Genomic DNA, 23,295 nt, shown 5'->3' on the forward strand with positions numbered 1-23,295 from the left:
GGGGGGGGGAGTTGCAACAAACAAACAAACGAAATAAGATCTGTCCCAAACAAATAAATTCCCACTTTGAATCACTCGTATTAACTACCTACTTACTAAATTCACGACCACCATCCCCTAGCTGCCTGCGTCGGCTTCGCTAGCCTCCTTCCCAAATTCACCGTGACACGGCTCTGCAAATCAACGGTGTTGATGTTGAATGGCAGGCCGCCCGCTGGCGTTTCAGTGCCGCCAATAGGTGTAGGTACGGGTGGCGCATCGGCTGCGATTTGGCTTTGAGCCGAGATGCTAGTCGCTGCTGAAGAAGAGGACGAAGAAGTAGTGGCTGCGGGTGTAGCTGCAGAGCTTGAACTAGCTGCTTCGGCAGACGTTGATGTTGCGGCGGAGGAGGAAGTTGTGGACATTGGTGATTCAGACGAGGAAGATGAGGAGGAGGAGGAGGATTCACTAGACATGGATGCCATGCTGGATCCGCTCGAGGCTGAGCTGGAGCTGGAGCTGGAACCTGAACTTGCACCTGCTGTACTGCTTCCTGCCTCGACGGTGATGGGGCTGGCAACCATTGTCTGCATTGTACTTGAAGAGCCCAGTTGGAACGCTGGGGCTGGTGGTGGAGCCATGGAGAACGAACCAGCAGGACACAGACAAGAGCAATTGCAGCCTCCGTTCTCCGCTGCTCGCGTCGCAGCCGCAGCAGCAGCCTCGCCGCCGCCTGCTATAACCGTGACGGGTCCGACCGACGTTCCGTTTGAGGAACCACCAGACGAACCACTCGAGCCCATAGACCCTGAGCTCATACCAGAGACCATGGAGGTTGATCCACTGGCAGCCTCAGCAGCGGCAGTAGGTGATGTTCCGTTGCCTGCGATAACAGTCACTGGGCCGGCTACACCTCCTGAAGCAGCATCAGCCGTAGCCGAAGCTCCACTCATAGAAGACATGGACGATCCAGAAGACCCAGAAGACCCGCCACTCATCATGCCTGACGACTCAGACGAGTTTCCTGACCCTGCAACAACTGTAACTGCGGCTGCCGCCGGTGCAGCGCTACTGCCGGACGCCATGCTCATCATAGGGCTGCTTGCCCCGGAACCCTCAGATGCCATAGTCATTGCAGCGCCGCTGGAGCTGGCGGTGACATTGCCTTGAGCGATGACTGCAATAGGGCTGCCTACCGCTGTCGTCGTGGTTGCAGCAGCAAGGCCACCTGGTGTCAGGGTTGCCGTGTCGATTGATCCCATGCTAGTAGACATGGAACTGGAAACCGCTTCTGCGGCAGCTGGCGAGCCACCCTCGGCAATTACTGTTACAGCTGCAGCGGTTCCGTTGCTGGCCATGGAACCTGGCGAGGCCATTTCTGCGCCAGCCATCTATCACTAGTGTTAGTGATCAATCGCTGAGAATGCAGTGTAGTGACATACCATAGTGCTGGTGCTTTCCGCAGATATCGCTGCTGGGGTGGCAGCTCCCTCTGCGCTTGCACTGATTTTCATTCCCCCCATTTTTGAAGGTGAGTTGGTCCAGGGTATAGGTGTTACTGCTGGCAGAGACGACTTTCCTGGTGGGGTCACGGTTATGACGGGCTTTGAAGAGGGAGATCCTCCTGACATGGCTGACGACATGGCAGGAGATGCCTCTGAAGCTGCTTTTGCAGGCGCTTCAGGGGATGCCATTGGTGACATCTCAGATGATGATGGAGATGCTTCTAGAGCTGCTGCTGAAGATACCTCTGGAGATGGCGCTAGAGACATTTCAGGGGATGCTGCAGGTGATGCTACTGAAGACGCATTCAGAGCCGCCGCTGGGGACGCTTCTAGAGCCGCTGCAGGTGATGCTGCTGGTGATGCCTCCATAGCTGCTGCGGGTGCCATGGCCTGAGGTGCTGAACCCATTTCAGGAGGTGTTGCTGGGGCTGCTTCTGAAGACGCCATCGGAGCCGCCATTGGAGCTGCTTCTGGTGCAGTCTGGCCCGCTGCGGGTGCCATAGGTTGGGGTGCCTGACCCGATGGTGGCGGTGAAGGATTCTGTTGCGGTGCTTGGCCTTGCGGTGGCTGTTGACCCTGTGGCGGTTGCTGGCCCTGTGGTAGTGGTGTTGGTTGACTTTGTCCCCCAAGTGCGATTGAATTCGCAATGGCTCCACCGACATCCTGAACGTTGACGTCGTTCGAATCACCACCTGGTGTCAGTTGGCTCGCGAGAGCAGCTCCCACATCGTTCGAAATGATGTCGCTTCCTTGACCTGGAGAATTGACCGGTGCAGTTCCTGGAGTTGTTCCTTGAGGAGTTCCCTGAGTTCCCTGAGTTCCTTGAGTTCCCTGAGTGCTTCCTTGAGGAGTTCCCTGCGCAAGACCTTGGGCAGCTCCTGGAGTAGTTCCCTGCGCAGGGGACTGCGCAGGCGTCTGACTCTGTGCCTGCACTGTAGTATCATTCGCCGATCCACCCTGCGTCTGTCCACCTGCCCCACTGCCAGTATTGCCAATGGTATTCGTACTTCCAGCAGCAATCTGATTGGCAATATCTCCACCGACGTCGTTGGTGGTGATATCTCCGTTACCGACGCTCTGACTTGGTGCAATGCTGTTCAATAAAGCACCTGCATCCAGACCGCTCTGTGCAGACCTGGTGACGATGTGTGCGTTCTCCAGAGGGTTTGCCTGTTCAATAGCAGGGACGTCGCGTTTGTCGAAAACATTGTTTCCAGACCGATCAACTCCAGAAAACAGGTCATCAATTCGTTTTCCAGCAATATTGGTCTGTATGTGAGTGTTGTGGATATCAAGTTTTGCGTAAGCAAGAGACTTTTGTATACTTAGCATCAATAGACTGTGAGGTCAACGGGTTGTACATACTGCGCTGATTAGCAGCAAGGCCGAAGCCAGTGACGATGCTGTCGTCTTCATAATGGTATTTTAGTATACGCGCGACGTTGTTATAAAAAAAGCAAAAATCCAGATAGAGCGTAACAATAAATACAATCATTAATTAAAACATCAACAGTCCTGCTGGAAAGAAAAAAGAATGGCAAAAGGTAGATGTCCCAGACATGCAGAGGAAACCTTATTTTCCTGCTCCAAGGAGATCTGCACAGCAGATTTCAAAGGAAGTCGTAGTAGGAAAGAAAACGAGGTGGAAGAACAAAAGGGGGGAATGTCGAGCGAGGAGAAGCGGGAAGAGAATCAAAACGGTGGAGCCGCGCAAACAGAAACAATGGCGGCAGTTAGAAGCGGGTATCGTCACGGAGCATGAGCCTTTCCTGTGTAAGGGAGAAGAAAAGAGAAGAGACAAGTAACGTCCAGCGCCTCCGCAAAGAATGCATTCACCCACCCCCAAATCGTGTTACTTTAACAGTCCCAACCAGGCGCCCTACCCACTTATTCTTTTGTTTCCTGCACCAACCCAGCAAGGCCCGACGAGGGACGGGCGGTTTCGTGCGTTTGGCAGTTGCGTGTACCGGTCAACTTGAACCATCGTGTCTCAAGAGCTAAGTGGGCGCCCTGGGGGACTGGAGACGGGGGGGACGGGGTTAAAGCCATCCCAGTGGAAAGCATTAGTTATTCAGGACCAATCCTTGTAATCAAAAGGCTTGATGCAGGAGCTCTGGGCGGTTCAGCAGAGAAACGGGTGATGGATGTGGGAAGCTTCACGATAGAAGCTTGTCTGGGCTAGCCGCTGGAGAGACTATCTGATGCGGTTTGTGCGTGAGATGCGACATGGGTAGCTCACACGAGCGGAGTTTCAGTGTCCCGTCGTGTGCGGGTGGATTATTCAGCGCGGGTCATGCGGGTTTAGAATTGGATCTCCCGAGTTTATGTCTAGGCCCCCGAGCGCAGTGCGTGGCTGCTCTGGATTCGAGGTGTGCATTTTGCTGGGTGGATGGATAGATGAGGTGTGGAGGGATGCGCAACCAAGCGGCTGATCGCGGGCCAGAGTCGTGACTACGTATCGTGGCTTGGCCCGCTCGATGACGTGCGTCATCGACCCGACCGGGCTAACATTTCTCTGAGCGCAACAAATGCCAGAAGCGGCGAGATTTTGCCTTGAGCACACCGTCCGGGGTCCGTAGGGCGCAAGAGCGCGACTAGATCGACATGTGTGTTATATGTAGAGGCGCGTGCTCTTTTCTTCTTCAGTTTCCTCCGAGCATACAGAGCAATAGTATTCTACCAACCGACACCATGGCGGCCGTACACGTGCTCGATAATTACTACCTTGCGATAACCTTTTTGATTACAGTTGCCTACCAACTCTTCTTCTTCGCCATAGCGTTTTCGCTGAAATTCGACAAACTCACTGATTTCGCCGGCGGCACGAATTTCATCCTTCTCGCTATCCTCACACTTTCTTTCAGCGAAAACAGGTATGAGCCACGCAACATCGTCGTCTCGCTCTTCATTATGCTATGGGCGGCACGACTGAGCGGGTTCTTGCTTTTCCGTATCCTAAAGACAGGAAAAGACGATAGGTTTGACGACAAGCGGGATAAGTTCTGGTCATTCCTTGGGTTCTGGGTCTTGTGAGTGGATGCGACTAGTCATGCTCGGAGAGTGTTGTTTCTGACGAAAGCGTAGCCAAATGTTTTGGGTCTGGACCGTTTCATTGCCGGTTACGATACTCAACTCGCCGAATGTCACCAAGTTCTATCAGCCCAAGTTCGGGACGGGATGTGATATTGCAGGCGTTATCCTTTGGGGAATTGGATTCATCATGGAGAGTGTTTCCGACATCCAAAAGTATCGGTTCCGCACTGCACATGGGAGCGACGGTGCAGTCTGCGATGTGGGATTCTTTGCGTGGACCAGGCATCCCAACTACTTCGGGGAGATCATTATTCAGTTCGGTGGGTCCTTGCTGTGCATATGCTCTTGGCGGAAGCTAACAGTTCCCAGGTATCTTCACCATTGCTGTGTCGCCAGCAGCGTACAACTATGTCTCGGGTGGTGCCTATGATGCCCTCTACGCGTCGATCCTCGGTCCTTTCTTCTTGACCCTACTTCTCATGTTCGTGTCAGGCCTTACGCTGCAGGAACGCCCAGCAGCAAAGAAGAGGTACGAGAAGGGTAGCCACTGGCCCGAGTACGAAAGGTACCTCCAACGAACCAGCATTCTCATCCCCTTCCCACCGACACTATACGCCAGGATGCCAGTATTCTTGAAACGAACCCTGTTTCTGGAATTCCCAATGTACGTCTTCGATCCCGCCAAGCATGCAGACCAGAGCAAAGCGCAGGCTCAGTCTGCAGAAGACGGTCACGCCAGGTACAGCGATGACCGAAACCTTACGTCCTAAGAAAATGCAAGCGGTGTGGCCCTTCGTTTCGAGCGCTGAGATGTTACGATACCCATTTATGTCCCGTTTCCTATTAGTTTTATTAGGGTCTTAGACCATCGTATCGCGTAGGTAATAATAATCACATCACCCTCGGGTTTCTAAACTAGCTCTGTGCCACATGGAGATGTTGGGACGTGAAAGCTGGCGCATTTTCGCTCCATTCAAATCTCAAGACGGCCAAGGTGTGTGTTTGAAACAAGTACGGAGAGTGTGAGTCGAGTGTTTGGAAGAACGTGTGACGCCACTATGTAACACGTGCTGTGTTGGCTGGGTTTAGTTTCCGTGGCGCTACAGGTAACGGGGATTTGTGATTAGATAATGAGCTTACCGTCGTACCACGGTACTTGGATTTGTACCTCGATATGATGGCTAGTTATGTGAGATTATCTCGCCGTTCCTGCATAGTTGACGAAATTGATGTGCCTGCGTCAGGATCGACGACGACGGCCAGGGTTGGCAAACACACGTCAGTGGACCTCGTGCTTTGCAAACTTCTCCAACAGCTCTTCCAAGTAAACCTTGCAACATCAGCCACGCTTCTTTGCTTGTGCATGTTCGCGTAAGATTGCCAGTCTCGAGGCTTGGAAACAGTGGGATGTAGGCGGCTTAGTCACTTGCAGAGCGAATCACTTCACTCTGGCTTATCAGGCGATCACCTCACGCCATCGCATAAACCACGTACACGGTACAATGAGAGGCTGCGTGAAGACGCGACGCCGTCCCTCGTTGTTGCAACTTGTCTTGGCCGAGCAAACTTCGTTGAATGACTTGCAGCCGCAGACACGCCGATGCCTGGTTTTTTATTGCGGGAGCTTATTTTCATCCCGCGCTGCCAATGGATGCAAATGAGATTGCGTCATTGCAGTCTCTTGGAGGTTGTCTCCCGACTGAAGGAATGACTATAAGGGCTTTCTGGTCGCATTGCGCTGGGCTGTTAGCATACTCTGATTTACTCTCTCAGTCATACACTAGTTCTCTGCGATCTCGATCGTATACGTTTTGAATTCCAGATACCCCCGAAGTAGCAAAGAAAGAGAAGATGACTAGCACACCGATTCATTCCACTGGACGTGGAGGTCAGTCGCATCTCCCCAGAGAGCGTACATGTCTTGTAAAAACAGAAGTTGATTGTTGTTCATGTAGGCGCTGGCAACATTGGCCAAGACGACACTGTCTATACTGACGGAGGCCTCGTTCGCGAAGGCATCCAAGGCGAATCTGTCGAAGGCGAATTTTCAACTGGCCGCGGCGGAGCTGGAAACATTGGCAGGTCGCCTCGTGTTGGCCCGCAGTCTGACGAAGGTCGCCCAGTCGACCTGGTACCTGAGATCAACCAGCGCAACCCACAGGAAGAGTTTCACACTGGGGTATGTGTCACCATGGCGCATGTATAGAAGGCGAAGCTGACATGAATCCAGCGAGGCGGTGCTGGCAACGTCTACAAGGAGAAGCACAGTGGTCACTCCCAGTCCCCAGACCGCCAGGGCTTCGGCGACAAGCTAAAGCATGCGCTTCACCTCGACAAGAAGAAGGAGCATGAGCACTCGCCTCTGGCACAAAACGAGACGACTAAGTAGTTGCGATATACCCGGTTGCGCAACCGTGGTGGAGGATATAGTAATGTAGTGAGCGGTTGGACGTCAATGATACCTCGGGTCGTAGTCTCCTTGGGCGAGCCGACCTTGTCTTTGCTTGAGTAATATGTTTAGATTGAATAAACGAACATACTCCTTGACTGTACCCCGAAAGACGTATTATGTTGTAACTGCGAGGGAACTATACCAGCCCGCCCTGACTAGAATAGTGGGGTGAAGACCAACCGCCCGGACCACGTGGGGTAGTCGCGGTCGCCCAACGCGTCATTTGGGCATTGCGAAAAACTCCCAACTTTGGCGCCTCAAAAAGAGAGAGAAACATATTCTTTAAAAAACATCATAATGAGCTCCAATGTACAGGATCCAGAGGCCCTCGTGTACTCTGACGACCCAAGCCATCCGGCAAATCACATTTGCACACTCTGCGCAAAGTTCTACAACTTGGGCTGGGTATGAGGATTCCTCCCGTAAAATTGGGGGTCAGCAAGTGAAGAGACGCCTTTTTGACTGCATTGCTAACAATGGAGATTGCGCCAGGTGACAGGCACTGGCGGAGGAACAAGCATACGCCATGAGGACAAGATATACATTGCGCCGAGTGGCGTGCAAAAGGAACTCATGAAGCCTACCGACATGTTTGTCATGGACTTCAACAGCAAGGAGTACCTCAGGAAGCCACAGGTACCGATTATACGTTCATATGAGATTGGCGCGCAAATCTGATTTCCACACTAAGGTCCTCAAACCCTCAGCATGCACCCCGCTGTTCATGGCAGCCTTTGAGCGCGGCGCCGGATGCTGCATCCACACGCATTCACAATGGGCAGTACTCGTCACTCTCCTCGTCGAGCGCGACTTCGGCAAGGACGCATGCTTTGAGATTGAAGAGATTGAGCAAATAAAGGGTATACCCAAGGGGCGGGGCAAGCAAGGGAACCTAGGCTACTACGACCGACTGCGCATCCCGATCATCGAGAATACGGCGCACGAAGAGGATCTGAGGGAGAGCTTGGAGGAGGCGATGGAAAAGTACCCGGACTCGTATGCGATTCTGGTGCGGAGACATGGGATCTATGTCTGGGGCGATAATGTGCACAAGGCTAAGACGCAGTGCGAGAGTATCGATTATATCTTGCAGCTCGCGGTGGAGATGAAGAAGCTGGGGCTGCCATGGACCAAGTAGAGAGGTGGCATGGTGTAGTTCTTTTGTCAGTCTGAAACGTGTGAGACGAAACCGGCGCCGGAGATATTGTTATTGTATGCCGGTCAATTAGGTATTCCAATCTCATATCAGAGGCCTTGTTCAAATTGCAGCTCTGTAGCGTTCTTGCTGGCACCGCCTGAGTCGTAGCCAAGACACTGACAGTTGGCGGGTCCGTAGTCTAGTTGTAGGCATTGGCATCAATATCCAATAATTGTCCAGACATATGAAGGAAAGTCGGCGGCGAGTACTGGAGTTGGGAGCGGAACTGGCGACGGACCTAGCAGGGATACAGAATGCGGGACAGTAGCCGCGGACGTCCGTCTATACGCGACTGGCCCCCCAAGCTCTATCTGTCCAGTTGAGCCTACTGCACCACACTGCATTGTTGGCGCCATCTGCCATCGCATTGCTAATCTTCCCATTGTACTGCTGCACACTCCCTCTGTCGCCTCCTACGCCGTTCCTTGGGTTTTAACTCTTGACTTTGTGTCTTCATTGGATTGGGGAGCCTCCGCCATCGCGGCGCATCGACGTGTGTTTCAGGTCCGTCAGCGTCATTGGGGCCGGTGCTTGAGGCTGTGAATTGTCGACTCACCAGTTGTTCTCCAACATTCACGCCCTCTCTCTCCCATCAACACACGCATTTTGCCGTCGCCTCTATGCACCATGAAATACATTAAGGGCCTTTTGCTGCCCGCCCTGCTGGCACTAGCACCCTCGCCCGCCACCGCAAAGGACGACCCGCTCGTCGTGACGAAGCCCTTCAAAAATGAGCTTGTCAACCTCATGTACTTTGACGATTCCGGAGTCGCCTTGGTACAAGAACTCGACACGGGCAAGATATACCGCTCGCAGGATGCTGGCAAGGGCTGGGAACAATTAAAGGATATCCAGGGATTAGGCATCATCAAGAATCCATTCGACAACAAGGTGGCGCTGGTACTGAGCGAGAAGAAGCACTGGATTACATATGACCAGGGAGAAACATGGAAAAGCTTTGAGACGGAGCTTGCGCCTTCGCCGGCAGGTCCAGTGGGCTGGCACGCGCAAGACAACAAGAAGATACTCATCAACGAGATTGAGAACTGTTTCACGGCGCCGTGTCTTGGAAGGGTATGCGTCTTCTGAGGCTGCTACGAGTCGCATTGCTAACCTGCGCCAGACATACTACACCACCGATGGCTTCAAGACTGAGCCCAAGGGTCTGATCAAGGACCGCCGAATGTGCCAATGGGCCAAATCCTCGGAGAGATTTCTCGAAGGCGTCGACAAACACGATGACCGTATACTATGCATCACAAGAGGAAAATACTCGGACAGGTCCAAAGACTTTAGGCTTCTCGTGTCCGACGAGTAGGTGGCGACAACCCAGATACGAGAGCAGGAGCTAACAGAGCGCAGCTTTTTCGAGCATATGGAAGAGCCCACCATGTCCTCTGGGCGTACTGTACAGGGCATGGCCAACATGGCTGTGGCCAAGGGCTACATCGTCGCCGCTGCCAAAGCCGAACATTCGAGCGAACTCGCCCTATACGTAACCCAGGACACCGACTCCTGGCACCACGCCCAATTCGGCGACCACAAGATTGAAGAAGATGCGTACACGATTCTCGAGTCCACAAACTACAGCATACAGGTCGATGTCATGACATCCAAGTATGTGGCCATGGGCAATTTGTACACCAGTAACTCCAACGGAACATACTTTACCAAGAATGTCGAACACACCAACCGCAACGAGAACGGATATGTTGATTTTGAGAAGATTGCAAACATCCAGGGTGTAGTGCTCGTAAATACGGTTGACAACTACAAAGAGGTTGAAAAGTCAGGTCAAACCAAGAAGCTGAAATCGCGCATCAGTTTTGATGACGGCAGAACTTTTGAAAAGCTCACAGTCAAGGGTAAAAACGAGGAACTTCATCTGCATTCCGTCACCAATCTGCACAACAGCGGCCGCGTTTTTTCGAGCCCAGCGCCAGGAATTGTCATGGGTGTCGGAAACACGGGCGAGTTCCTTGGCAAGTACACCGACGGCGACCTATATGTTTCCGACGATGCAGGTCTCACGTGGGAACTGGCGCTCGAGGAAGCGCACAAATACGAATTCGGCGACCAAGGATCTGTCCTTGTGGCAGTCTTTGACGAAGGTGACACCGACGAGATCAGATACTCGTTCAAACATGGACGAAAAGATACCTGGAAGAAGATCAAGCTCGACCACAAGATCCGTGCACGCGAACTGACGACCCTGCCCGACTCGACAAGTTTGAAGTTCATGCTGTACGGATCCAAGAAGAAGGATGGTGGCGGTCGCGAGCACGTCATCATTCACCTTGACTTCACCGACATGCTAAAGAAGTGTGGAGACAGTGACTTTGATGCCGAATGGTCTGTGCGAAAAGAGGCGGATGGCGCTGCAAGCTGTGTCATGGGCCACAAACAGCTGTTCCGAAGGCGAAAGTGGGATGCTGAATGCTCTGTTGGCGAAGTCTTCAAAGACCCGGTTCCCACCTTCAAGCCTTGCGACTGCGACCAATTCCGCGACTACGAATGTGACTTTGGCTTTGCCCCTGTTGGTGAAGGCAAAGACAAGAAGTGCGAGCCTGACGATTCGTTCAGCCTGCCAAAGGGAGCTTGCGAAGGAGACGCCAAGACGTACAAAGGCAGCTCTGGCTGGCGAAAGATTCCCGGCAACCAATGTAAAGGCGAAACGGATAGAGACAAGCAGATCGAGCGCGAATGTAAAGACTCGGAGAAGCGGCCGCCGCAGAGCAAAGAGATTACCCATGAAATCACCAAGTTCAAGGGTGGCGAGTTCGTGGAGCAGTACTACCTCGAGCGCAACACCCAAGGCGAAGACACTGGCAACGAGCGAAGCAAAGATGAGACAGTTGTCATGCTTACCGACGAACGTACGGCCTACATATCGCACGACCACGGAAAGAAGTGGAAGAAGGCTATCGATGATGAAATTGTTAGAATCTACCCTCATCAGTACGAGAACAACAATGTGTACTTCTTGACTGCAGGAAAGAAAGTCTACTACTCCGAGGATCGTGGTCTCCATGACAGCATCCACTCGTTCAACGCGCCCGCTGTACCCAACAAGGAGATGCTGCAGATCATGCAGTTCCATCCCAAGCAAAAGGGTTGGATCATATGGATGGGCGGCAAGAACTGCGAAAAGGCGGGAGACAAAGAGTGCCATACCGTAGCCTACGTCTCGCAGAAGAACGGCGAGGACGACAGCTGGGAATCTCTTGTGCCATACGTTAAGAAGTGCATGTTTGTCTGGCGCGAGACTGGGCGCAGTGTCAAGGAGGAGCAAGTATTTTGCGAACAACACACCAACGAGGAAACAAATGCCCCGCTGGAGCTCATCTCGAGTGACGACTGGTTCAAGAAGAAGGATGTCAAGTTCAAGTCGGTTGTGGAATTCGCAACCATGTCCGAGTTCATCATGGTTGCGACCAAGGCCAAGGACAACAGTCTCCGCCTGGATGCCAGCCTGGACGCCAACACCTTCGCCGAGGCCAAATTCCCTCCCAAGTTCTTTGACGTGCACCAGACTGCGTACACGGTGCTGGACAGCTCTACACACGCAGTCTTTTTGCATGTGACGGTGAACCCAACACGAGACCAGGAGTACGGTTCAATCATCAAGAGTAACAGCAATGGCACTTCGTACGTCATGAGCTTGAGCGGTGTGAACAGGAACACTGATGGCTATGTCGACTTTGAGAAGATGCAAGGTCTTGAGGGTGTTGCTGTTGCCAATGTGGTTATCAATATTGCGGAGGTTGACAAGGGCAGCAAAAAGAAGAAGCAGAGTCGTATCACTCACAACGATGGTGCCGACTGGGAGGCTCTGCAAGCGCCCGAGAAGGACTCTGACGGCAAGCCATACAAGTGCGATGTATCGAACAAGGACAAGTGTGGTCTGCATATCCACGGATACACGGAGCGCGCCGATCCCCGTGAGATGTATTCGTCACCCACGGCAGTAGGCTTGATGCTTGCTGTCGGCAATGTTGGACCTGAGCTGACGACATTCGGTGAGGCCAACACCTTCATGACTACTGACGCGGGTATCACGTGGAAGGAAATCAAGAAGGGCACCTATGCGTGGGAGTTTGGCGACCAAGGATCCGTCATTGTCATTGTCCGCCGAGGTGAAGACACGGACCACGTATACTACTCGCTTGACAGCGGCGTAGAATGGAACCTGTACAAGTTCTCGGACCATAAGATTCGGGTCGACGCCATCACAACGGTGCCCAGCGATACGTCGCTCAACTTCCTTCTCTGGGGCAAAGACAGCAAGGAGCTTGTTGCCGTGAACCTCGACTTCTCCGGCCTCCCAGAATTCAGCAAGGAATGCAAACTCGACGAGCACGATCCTACTCGCGGCGACTACGACCTTTGGAGTCCCCAACATCCCCTCCAGCAAGATGAGCCTGAATGTCTGTTTGGGCACGTAGCCCAGTACCACCGCAAGAAACGGGGTGTCAAGTGCCGGAACGCACAGCGCATTGATCAAATGCACGACATTGCACGCAACTGCTCTTGCACAAGGCGTGATTACGAATGGTAAGTTTTGTAGTCAATGTTTCCAGCATAGACAACGTTACAAGATAGACGCTAACGTCATACTCGCAGTGCATTCAACTATGAACGCGATGCCAGCGGCGACTGCGTACTCGTACCTGGTCTTGAGCTCCCCGACGCCTCAGCCGTTTGCAAAAACAAGGGCGTTAAAGAATACTGGTCCAACAGCCGCTTCCGCAAGATCCCCCTGTCTACCTGCGAGGGCGGAAACGAATTCGATAAGACAGGCGACGTACATCCATGCCCTGGCTTCGAAGAAGATTTCCAGAAGAAACACGGCATCGGAGGCTTCTCCCTCTTCCTCGCTATCGTCCTGCCATTTGCCGCTGCCGGCGGAATCGGATACTATGTCTGGCGCCACTGGGACGGCAAGTTTGGTCGTATCCGGTTGGGCGAGGGTGGCGGTAATGGCGTCTTTGATAGCGACGCACCGTGGGTTAAGTGGCCCATTGCAGCAGTCTCGGGACTCGTGGCCGTTATTGCTGCGCTGCCGCTACTAGCGGGTAGTGTGTGGAGGTGGGCTGCGGGTCGTATGGGTGGTGGACGTGGTGGATATGGGGGCTACGGCCGGACGTATACTTCTCGAAGCAGTTTTGCTCGTGGAAGAGGGGACTACGCGGTTGTGGATGCGGATGAGGGGGAGTTGCTGGGAGATGATGATAGTGATGATGAAGTGTAGGGGGGGCATGAAGGTTTTGTAAGTGGTAAGGGTGGTTTGTTACGTTCTTCCTTTTTTTCCTGTAGTAAGGATGGAGATGGAGGGGTGGCTGGCATGGCAATCAACGGGAAACAGAAGGGTGGTGTGATGTAAAGAAGGGGGACTGGAGTTTACATTTTTTTCTGCACTCAAGCATCATCACACCAAAATGTCATGACGCTGTTAGAAGCGGGAAGCATAGCCCAAACTGGGGTTTGGGTAGATTACAACGTGTGTGTGTGTGTGTTGTACTTATGTATTGTATGAAGTTATTTACTCCAAACACGCATGCGCGCGCCGTTCTATACAGGTAGAACCTCTTTTTTTTGGTGGCGCAACCCTTGTTCTCCCTCAGACCCATGGATTACGAACATCTTGCGAAAGTAAAAACAAAAAACATGGTATAAAAAGATATCATCGCTTTTCTGAAGCAAAAGCAATGGTATGCACATAAGACGGGAACAAGGAAAAAAAACTAGGTTTTAACGTTTCATGCCAGTAAAACGTTCTAGTTTCATCTCACCTCTTCACCTCGGTTTTTTTGTGTTACACAATTTTTTTTATACTTGTGAGCCGTATGCCAAAAACCCACCGCCTTTATGTTATTCTCACGTTCACAATTGGGATACGCAAGCCTAGAAACGACTGTTTGGGCGCGTAGTGTTTCAAACGCGCAAAAAGGGCGCGCGCGTATGGTGTAGACTCAGCACTTGAATATTCCCGGTTTTGCGTGTTTGGGGATACGAAGGGGAGGGGAGGATGTTGCGGAGGGAACCCGTGGGCATCCGGTCCTGTCTGTTTTGCTCTTTGCGAGGGCGAAAAGCAAAAAGGGAGTGTTTTGAGACGAGGGTGGGGGGAAGATGGGTCTGCACCCTTCCTTTTAAGGTGTTTGTCTGGTTCGGAGAAGAGCAGGGGCGAGAAGTCATGAACGGGAACAATGGACTGGGATGGGATATATTGGTGCCGCGCGGTCGGACAAAATGGGTACTCTAGAAGAACCAAAGGAACATGGAATATATTGGGTGTTTGTAACAGAATAGATGGGATCAAGAACGGATTAGTCCTGGGCGCCGCTAGTGCGTTGTGTATTTACTGTGTGTGTATACGGATTAGGGAAGGCATGGGGGACGGGGGACATCCCCTGGAGTTTGTTGTGTGTTCTCGCTCGCTTGAGGAACTAGGCCCATGTTCGCTCTCGGAAAAGACTTCAAATAAATATAAAATGCGGCCCATGCTGATCAACTATACCTATTAGCTTTCGGTTGAAGAAAAACTGATAGTTTTACGTGATTTTTTGTGGAGTAGCTACTACTTAGAGCGAACTCTGATTGAGTTTTTTGTTTTCGTTCGCTAATAGGTAATAGGAAAAAAGCCGGCAAAGGTACATGGTTTTTGGCGTTGTGTTTCACGCGCCGCCGGAAACTGGGGCTAGGGGATTGGGGCTAGACTGTAGTGAGAAGGGGTGATAAACGCGCCGCCCGGAACTAGCCACGAGTGCGGCGCAGATAGATTGGAGGGCGTACGAGTTGGTGCGACCAAGGGGGGGAGTCTCCACCCAAAGCCGCTTTGCTCGCTCATTGAGTGGAGGTGAGGCGCAGGCACTGGCGGACTGGGGTATGCATGTGGTTTGTAGACGAATAGAGTCAGGCCGGGCGCAGATAGAGTGGGTGTTTGGTCCCGCACTCCGTTTTATGCGAGGGTCCGGTTGAACGCATGGCTGGTGATGGAGATGGCGTTTGTGCGACTGATTGATGTTGCGCTGTCAGTGTTACTGCTGGTTGCTGGTCTGACTGAGGCTGCAAAGGGGTGCGAGAGATGATTGGCGATGGTGGCCGAGAATCGTTTTCCCATGCATGCCATTTTACGCCTCGAAACCGGTCTATGGGTCGCACGAGTCGCGTACGAAACGGGCAGGGGGGGAGCGACAGGCGGGGGGCACCAGGGAGCGCAATGGCAGCGAAGGAAAAATAGACATGGGGGAGTTGTACTTTACATAATACACGCTCTACTGGCAATACGACAATGACCGTGGTTGTGCGGGCGGTCGGGAGCTAGTTTGGGGTACCAGAGATGGCAGTAAGTAGTAAGTAGGGTCCGCACAACGTCAATTCTCCGGGGGCGCAACTAAGGCAGAATGGAAACAGGTGGTACGAGAGCGGGTGGGTGGTGGTGGTGTCGTCAGGTAGGCGTGAAACGGTTCACGGGCGTGGGTGGGCGTTTGGTTTGGGGCCTGTCGGACGCTGTCAACAGGGTGGAGGTGACGGGCAACAAAGGGCCGGCGGTCGGGGGTCTGGACAGAGATAGAAGGGCGTCGAATTGAGCTGGGCAAGTCATGCCGGATGATGGATGGGCTTCAGGGCATTGAGATGGTGTGCATGAATATGCGACGCTCAGACGCCCCGCGGCTATGTGGGATGTGCAGTGTAGAGGCGAGATGAGATGGGGCGGGCCTGTCTACTTTGGGCAGTGCGGCGGCTGGCCCACGCCGTTTCAGAGGCTCAGAGGCCCACGGCCAACGGGAACCTCGACGGCTCAGGTTGCGCTGTTCTGTTCCTGCTCGCCCGGCTCCAATGTCACTCGGAGCCAAGCTCCACGCCCTGTTTCAGACCCTCCCGCCTCTATGCTGCCCTTGGCCACCAGCGCCTGGACGATGCGACGCGACCAAGACTACATCAACCATGGCGCCCTCCACCCAACTCCTCCTGCTCGTGTCCACCCACGCTCACACTCTCTCTTCTCCCTCTCTCTCTTCCATTCATTAAGAGTTGACTCTCTCTCTTGCTTCGGCAACTGCTTCATTCACTCCCCCCACACCCCCTCGTGTTTCCATTCACTCCCTCCCTTACTTTCTTTTCCGCGTGCTGGCACGTCTTGGCCGATACGTCAATCACCTCAGACTTCCTGCCTGACACACGCCTTGCCCTGTACGTATACCCTCCACTGCCGTTCAACCGTATACCCACTAGGCCTCAGTGGGGCTTGTCCACCTACAACGTCTCACTTGAGTGCCTTTTACTATTGTGTGCTTCTTCTATACAATACCCTCTGTTCCCCTTTCACAGCGATCATTCTCCTTCTTGCTCTAGTGTTTGGCTTGGTTGTTTGTCTACAGTAGACCTGTCACTAACACCGTCACAGTGCACTTGCATTCACTTGCATCGCCAACAATTCTTCAATTCCTACTCTCCCTCCAAGCACTTCTTTTTTTCCCTTCCGGACAGGATCCATTCTGTAATTCACCATGAAGTCCTTCTTTACCCTTACAGCTAGCCTTTTGGTGGCTAGCTCCTCACTCGTTGCTGCTTTCCCCAGCCCAGGCTTCATCAACAAAAACACCCTCCCTAGCAACCACTCCACAGACGTCAAGGAGTACATTGTCACTTGGTGGCGTAACGAGACTGTGCCCGAGCCCATTGAGAGGTACATGGATGCCCTTGAGCTCAACAAGAATGGCGATGCAATTCTTTTCGAGTCGAGCCCAGGCGTCAACCCCCGTGTTGTTGTTCTCAAGATGTGTGACGAGCATGCTGCCATCTTTAAGAGCATGGCTGAGATCAATGTTGTCGAGGAAAAGGCAGAGGTCAAGTCGTTTGTCGAGCAGCGTGAGGGCTCCCCATGGGGTCTGGAGCGTATCTCTAGCGCCTCTGGCCCCTCGGGCTCTCCCCAAGGCCAAGACTTTACCTACTCTTTCAACGACTCGACTCTCGGTGCTGGTGTCGATATCTACGTCATTGACACTGGTGTGCGAACTTCCCACGCTGTCTTCACTGGTCGTGCTATCCAGGGTTTCACTGCTACCGGTTCCTTTGTCGACGGTGACGGTCACGGCACTCACGTTGCTGGTACTGCTGGTGGCGCCAAGTTTGGTGTTGCCCAGGGCGCCAACATCATCGAAGTCAAGGTCCTCGGAGACGATGGATCTGGCGCTTCTTCCGACACCATCAGGGGTATGGATTGGGTCGTTGCCAGGCACAACAAGCGCAAGACTGAGCCCGGCTTCATCGGTTCCATTATGAGCATGTCATGGGGTCTCCAGGGCTTTGCCAACTCCGTCGACGAAGTCATTACCGGTGCCTCCGAGGCTGGCATTCACGTCTCCGTTGCCGCTGGAAACGACGGACAAGACGCCTGCGGTAGCACACCCGCCCATCTCGGCGGCGCAAACTCCAACGTCGTAACCGTCGGCTCCGTCAACATTAAGAACGAAGTCTCCAGCTTCTCCAACAACGGTCGTTGCGTCGACATCTACGCCCCCGGCGAGCAAATCCTCAGCTCCTGGTCCACCGGCGACAACGTCATCAACTTCCTCTCGGGTACCTCGATGGCCTGCCCCCACACCACTGGTGTCATGGCCGTCCTCATGACCCAAGACGTTGCAGGCCTCGGCCAGAACCCCGCCGCCCTCAAGGCCAAGCTCCTCGCTACCGCCCGCAAGAACGACATCTCGGGTAACCTCGCCGGTAGCCCTAACCTGCTCCTCAGCAACGGCGTCAACGGAAACGTCGCCCAGCGCCTCGTCAAGAACTACGTTGTCCCCGACCACAGCGGCCTCAACGGCAGCCCTGCTGCTCGCGCCGCCGCCCGCATGGCAGAGGCCGCGCCCATCGACAAGCGCTTCGAGCTCCACTCGCGCGATGTCCAGCTCCGTTTTTAAGAAGATGAAGTAGAACTTTAAGCCTAGCGTGGGCTTTTTACTACCATTCACACCCAACCAAAGAAAAAATGAGAGAGTTTTTTTTTAGCGATTTGTTTTGCATATAATACCCCATCTCTCTCTCTCCCTCCAAAAACTCTCGGGACGAAAAGTCCCCTCTTTTGTTTTTCAGTGTATGTATTTCTTATTCTTGTCTCTTCTTTACAAAAAAAAGAGAGAGAGAGAGTCAGCCAGCGAAAATATACATAAACCCAGCCACCTGTTTATCCTCCTTGTCCATCACAATCCCGCGAGCGTTCAGACCTTAATCTTTTGCTTTTTTAGCATCAGCGTGGAGTATTCACATGGGCACACTACCTTAATTTCGTTGTCAATATTTCCTTTTCTTTTCCCCATACCCACATCCCCCATCATCCGCAAAAATTTGACTTTGCTCTGGGGTGTGTGGAACTGGGGAAAATGCAAAAATCAAAAATCAAATCAACCCATCCACCAAAAATAAAAAAAGGGCGCAGCATTTGCGACAAACCTTGATGTATATGTGGCTATTTTATTCTGATACAAACGATCTCCCATCCCCCCCCCTCTCTCCTCCTTCCCTTCCAACGCCACGCAACACACCTTACGTAGCCCCCCCCTCTAAGACCCCCGCCGTTTAGCACAACCCAGTCGGAACACCGCGGCATAGAAAGAGGCAGGGGTTTTTTTTTTTTTAAAAAAAAACCCCCCAAGAAAATTATACATATCGTATCAACATTGATTGAGTATACTACAAATCACTCGTGCATAATGGTTGTATTCAATTTTACACAAAAAGGTGCCAAATTCACCGACGACACCTATACCGTTTCAACATCTCGTTTATACATCCACTTGTCACATTTGTCATCGCCGCACACACACACACACATACACGACTCAGCCAAGCGACCCCTCTCATGGTGCTATGTTTGTGGACGAGAAAATCTAGCCAAGGGACATTTGTGGGGAACATATATAAAAAATCCCCCTGGGTCAAACGCTCAAGGTTGCGGGGGAGGGAGTCGTTAATATGTGGGGAGGCTTGTTATTAATGCTGTCTTGGTGTGCATTGTTAAGTAGAGAGAGAGATTTGTCTTGGTAAGTACAGTAGTTTGGTCTTGGTAGTTTTAGTTTTTTCCCTCCCCGCTGGAACATAGTACCGAGTAATTTGACATTGTTGTAGCCACACTACTACGCCAACATTCCAATTTCCCACAGTTGTCGCCCCCCCCCCCCGACCCAAATGGAGAAGATACTGTCCCTCCCCTCAAGCCAACCAATCATCACCAAAAGACGTATTTTGTGGTTTAACCGCCCTGATTGCGCGCTTACAATTCGTGTACACGTCTACTCCTTACGTGGGCGCTTACGAATTTCCTCATTAGCAAATACGACTCGCTTCGTCCAACCGGATCTTCTTCCATTCATACGCCAATCACAAAGTGTTTTACCACAACCACAATCACAAACTACCCAAACAACCTCCAAATACAACCTGGCCTTAACTTTATTTCACATTTCTCAACTACTTTGATACTTTCAAACATGCTAAAACATGCACAGCCAATCCCCATCCGTCAGCAAATGTACATAAAATACAAAAAACATAACTCTTTCTCTTGTTGCCGCAAACCCCCACTTTCTATCTTTTATAGTCTAGTAGGTACGCTTGAATGGTGGCACAGCCTTGCACTCGGCCTCGTCTAGCGTGGTACCAGTCACTGCCCTGTAGCCAAGCTTGGTCTCACCGTGTGGCTGCTTCTGCCACGACAGTGTGTGCTTCATCCACTGCTCGTCGTCACGGTCGGGGTAGTCCTCGCGGGCGTGGGCGCCTCTCGACTCCTTGCGGTTGGCGGCAGACTCGGCAGTCTGAACAGCGCAAGTGAGCAAGTTTCGTAGCTCAAGAGTCTCGACAAGGTCCGAGTTCCAGATCATGCTGCGGTCCTTGATACCAACGTTGACAAAGTCGGCATCAACCTCGCGGATCTTCTTGACACCCTCATCGAGCGACTCTTGTGTTCGGAAGACGGCGACATCAGTCTGCATGACCTTTTGCATCTGTAGGCGGACCTCGGCGGTGGACTTGGTGCCCTCGGAGGTACGGACCTTGTCCAGGACGGCGATGGAGTCGGCACCGGCATCGGCAGATACGGGATCAGCGGTCTGGCCGGGGCTGAAGTTGTCGCGGATGGTGTGGGAAACAGCACGTCCAAAGACAACAAGATCGAGCAATGAGTTGGCACCGAGACGGTTAGCTCCGTGAACAGACACGCACGCAGCTTCACCGCAAGCGAATAGACCAGGCACAACTTGGTCGTTACCCTGGGCGTCTTGAGTGAGAACCTCACCAGTGTACTTGGTGGGGATACCACCCATGTTGTAGTGAACAGTGGGAAGGACGGGAATGGGCTGCTTGGTAACATCTACACCAGCAAAAATGGCAGCGGTCTCAGAGATACCGGGCAGACGCTCGTGGAGGACCTCAGGAGGCAGGTGGCTGAGCTGAAGGTAGATGTGGTCCTTCTCAGGACCAACACCACGGCCTTCACGGATTTCCAGAGTCATCGATCGAGAGACAACGTCACGCGAGGCAAGATCCTTGGCGGTGGGTGCATAACGCTCCATGAATCGCTCACCCTCGGAGTTGAGAAGATAACCACCCTCTCCACGGGAACCCTCAGTGATCAAGCATCCAGCGCCGTAGATACCAGTGGGGTGGAACTGGACGAACTCCATGTCCTGATTGGGGAGACCTGCGCGAGCAACCATGGCCATACCGTCACCGGTACAGGTGTGAGCCGATGTGCAGCTGAAGTAGGCACGTCCGTAACCACCAGTGGCCAAAACAGTGTTCTTAGCGATGAAACGGTGGATAGTTCCGTCTTCCTGGTTGTAGGCAACGACACCCTTGCAGACGCCATCTTCCATGATCAAATCGGTAGCGAAGAACTCAATGAAGTATTTGGTGTTGTGGCGGAGAGATTGTCCGTAGAGCGTGTGCAGGAGAGCGTGACCAGTTCTGTCGGCGGCAGCACAGCATCGGTATGCCTGTCCGCCCTTTCCATACTTTTGCGATTGACCACCAAAGGCACGTTGGTAACTACACCAGGTCAGCATGCTACTGGAAACTGGGGCTACGGGAAAGCGTACATCTTGCCGTCGTCGGTTCTGGAGAATGGGCAACCGTAGTTCTCGAGCTCGATGACAGACTGTGGGGCCTCTCTTGTCATGTAGTGGATAGCGTCCTGGTCACCAAGCCAATCTGAACCTTTGACGGTATCGTACATGTGCCACCTCCAATCATCCTCGTGCATGCTACATATATACGTCAGCCTTTTCAGCTCGCCTTTGGCCTACTGCCTATACGTACTTTCCAAGCGCCGCATTGATACCACCCTGCGCAGCTACCGTGTGCGATCGAGTGGGGAAAAGCTTTGAGATACAGGCCGTGTTGAAGCCCGCCTCGGCGAGACCGAAAGCTGCTCGCAGACCAGCTCCTCCAGCGCCAACCACAATGGCATCGTATTGATGGTCAATGACAGGGTACTTGCTGGAGATGAAGCCTGAAGCCTCCTTTGCTCGCAGGTTCTCGGTAGCGATTATACGTTGGAAGGGTCGAGTTGAGGAGAAAGCACGTGTGCTTGGGCGGAAACTCCTCGCGAGCTATGGTGAGGTGCATTAGCCATTGAGCAATTGAGAAATAACGCAAGCTTGCAGGGCATCTAATGGCGTCGTCTGGGGGTGTCGAGGTGGTAGCCCGCCATGCGACTGTCTGCCAGAGCCATGTGGGATGTGGCACACGCCTCGGTGCGGCGGAGGCCACTCGTCCGCTGGCAACGAGTGATTGAGAAGGCTCGCAATAGACTTACCTGGCTCGCAAGCTGCGTGCGACGCATCCTGAGACAACTCATATTGGCGGTAGCCGAAGAGTGAAGGACTGGCGGAGGGGCGAGAGGTCCTGGGGGTTTGATGTTGGAGGTCGATGATGGCAGTTGCGACCGACCCTCTACTTACAAACTAAAATCGGGCAGCGCTCATTGGATCGGTAAGCCTCGGCTGCATTGTCGCGCAAGTACCTGCCATCCCGACTTTTCTTCTTGATGCCGTGATGAACGTCTGCCTCTCCGTCTGGAGTCTTGTATACATGTACAGTACATAAATGTATGCAGATATTTGACTGCTTGGTGCTATCTCGCCAACATGCCTTGCATGTCGTATTGCACATTCAGACCGCCCGCGCATGCAATTGAACACGTTGAGATGAACATTCAATTTCGGCTACATACAAACCTGATATGACCACGCTCTCTACTCAAGGCCATCAAGGACTCATGTTGGCAACAAAGCCTGAGTGTACGGCGGTCGCCACTGCCGTTACCCGGGTCAGACCACGAACCATTTTCTGGCCCGACAACTGTTGCCGTTGCCGCTCAAGATATGAAGCTCAATTCGTCGGCGTCATAGACGTTCTCGACTGATCACATGGCCGCCCCAACCATAAATTAGGGAAATTCCCCCCGGCTTTCCAAACTCACGCAGAGCCGCCACCATCACAAGCGTCTGGGGCTCTTTGTTTTCTTGGCAGGGTCAAACATCTCTGTGTATAGAGTTGCGAGAAGTAAAATAGACTCTGCACCTACACGCTTAGGTCACCGGGGCTCTATGCGATATCAAATGTAGATTTTTTGGCCTTTTTCTTTGTCGAGTCTGTAGCCAAAAAAAATAGAGAGGCGGAGGCTGATGTAGAGTGGTTATGTTCTGCTGGTGCAACGGTGCCAGTCAAGGTTCGGTATCGATAACATCGCGTGAGCGCTTTGAAAATCCTGTCCGCCAACATCGATTTTTTTACGCATATAATAGATCTATTCTGGTTTTTCTGGCACATACGGCCATAGATTCAAGAAATTTAGCCATCCCGTTCGATCTGGCCTATACAAGCTTGAAATCGGCGGATTAGTAGTCAGGTGGGTGACCACTGGCGAATCCCCGCTGTCGTATGTTTTTGGATCTTTTTTTTTTGCTTAATTCCAAGATCACATGGCGAGGGTCTGGGGCTTTTTGTTACTCTTGGCAGTGTCGAACATGTCTCTAGAGTTACGAGAACTGAACTCTACATCCACGCCTAGGGTAATCGAATACTTACGCGAAGTCAAACATTGATATTGAATGTTTTTTATTCGTTCT

At 52.6% G+C, this 23,295-nt stretch overlaps 9 protein-coding genes across 9 annotated transcripts; 7 read left to right on the forward strand and 2 right to left on the reverse strand.

The window, feature by feature from the left end:
* Positions 1-101: 101 nt before the first annotated feature.
* COCCADRAFT_33292 (uncharacterized protein) lies at positions 102-2,900 on the reverse strand (the record flags this gene model as incomplete). The annotated part of the gene is made up of 3 exons (XM_007710063.1): positions 102-1,370; positions 1,422-2,798; positions 2,850-2,900. The coding sequence occupies 3 exons, from the start codon at positions 2,898-2,900 to the stop codon at positions 102-104; spliced, it is 2,697 nt and encodes an 898-aa protein (XP_007708253.1).
* A 1,275-nt stretch (positions 2,901-4,175) lies between these two features.
* Positions 4,176-5,287, forward strand: COCCADRAFT_85646 (uncharacterized protein; the record flags this gene model as incomplete). The annotated part of the gene is made up of 3 exons (XM_007710083.1): positions 4,176-4,513; positions 4,569-4,837; positions 4,887-5,287. 3 exons carry the CDS (start codon positions 4,176-4,178, stop codon positions 5,285-5,287), a joined length of 1,008 nt encoding a protein of 335 aa, XP_007708273.1.
* A 1,081-nt stretch (positions 5,288-6,368) lies between these two features.
* COCCADRAFT_1624 (uncharacterized protein) lies at positions 6,369-6,906 on the forward strand (the record flags this gene model as incomplete). Its single annotated transcript, XM_007710027.1, has 3 exons — positions 6,369-6,405; positions 6,473-6,696; positions 6,748-6,906. 3 exons carry the CDS (start codon positions 6,369-6,371, stop codon positions 6,904-6,906), a joined length of 420 nt encoding a protein of 139 aa, XP_007708217.1.
* A 360-nt stretch (positions 6,907-7,266) lies between these two features.
* Positions 7,267-8,107, forward strand: COCCADRAFT_85590 (uncharacterized protein; the record flags this gene model as incomplete). Its single annotated transcript, XM_007710084.1, has 3 exons — positions 7,267-7,374; positions 7,462-7,605; positions 7,661-8,107. 3 exons carry the CDS (start codon positions 7,267-7,269, stop codon positions 8,105-8,107), a joined length of 699 nt encoding a protein of 232 aa, XP_007708274.1.
* Positions 8,108-8,794: 687 nt separating this feature from the next.
* COCCADRAFT_1626 (uncharacterized protein) lies at positions 8,795-13,418 on the forward strand (the record flags this gene model as incomplete). The annotated part of the gene is made up of 4 exons (XM_007710028.1): positions 8,795-9,241; positions 9,291-9,481; positions 9,530-12,721; positions 12,791-13,418. 4 exons carry the CDS (start codon positions 8,795-8,797, stop codon positions 13,416-13,418), a joined length of 4,458 nt encoding a protein of 1,485 aa, XP_007708218.1.
* A 2,452-nt stretch (positions 13,419-15,870) lies between these two features.
* COCCADRAFT_85530 (uncharacterized protein) lies at positions 15,871-16,551 on the forward strand (the record flags this gene model as incomplete). Its single annotated transcript, XM_007710085.1, has 1 exon — positions 15,871-16,551. The coding sequence occupies one exon, from the start codon at positions 15,871-15,873 to the stop codon at positions 16,549-16,551; it is 681 nt and encodes a 226-aa protein (XP_007708275.1).
* Positions 16,552-16,677: 126 nt separating this feature from the next.
* Positions 16,678-18,090, forward strand: COCCADRAFT_22934 (uncharacterized protein; the record flags this gene model as incomplete). Its single annotated transcript, XM_007710051.1, has 1 exon — positions 16,678-18,090. One exon carries the CDS (start codon positions 16,678-16,680, stop codon positions 18,088-18,090), a length of 1,413 nt encoding a protein of 470 aa, XP_007708241.1.
* Positions 18,091-18,879: 789 nt separating this feature from the next.
* COCCADRAFT_85645 (uncharacterized protein) lies at positions 18,880-19,140 on the forward strand (the record flags this gene model as incomplete). The annotated part of the gene is made up of 1 exon (XM_007710086.1): positions 18,880-19,140. The coding sequence occupies one exon, from the start codon at positions 18,880-18,882 to the stop codon at positions 19,138-19,140; it is 261 nt and encodes an 86-aa protein (XP_007708276.1).
* A 627-nt stretch (positions 19,141-19,767) lies between these two features.
* On the reverse strand, positions 19,768-22,022 carry COCCADRAFT_85691 (uncharacterized protein; the record flags this gene model as incomplete). The annotated part of the gene is made up of 4 exons (XM_007710087.1): positions 19,768-21,211; positions 21,262-21,426; positions 21,482-21,774; positions 21,981-22,022. 4 exons carry the CDS (start codon positions 22,020-22,022, stop codon positions 19,768-19,770), a joined length of 1,944 nt encoding a protein of 647 aa, XP_007708277.1.
* Positions 22,023-23,295: the final 1,273 nt, after the last annotated feature.

This window comes from Bipolaris zeicola (genome assembly GCF_000523435.1).
Source record: "Bipolaris zeicola 26-R-13 unplaced genomic scaffold scaffold_14, whole genome shotgun sequence".
NCBI lineage: Eukaryota > Fungi > Ascomycota > Dothideomycetes > Pleosporales > Pleosporaceae > Bipolaris > Bipolaris zeicola.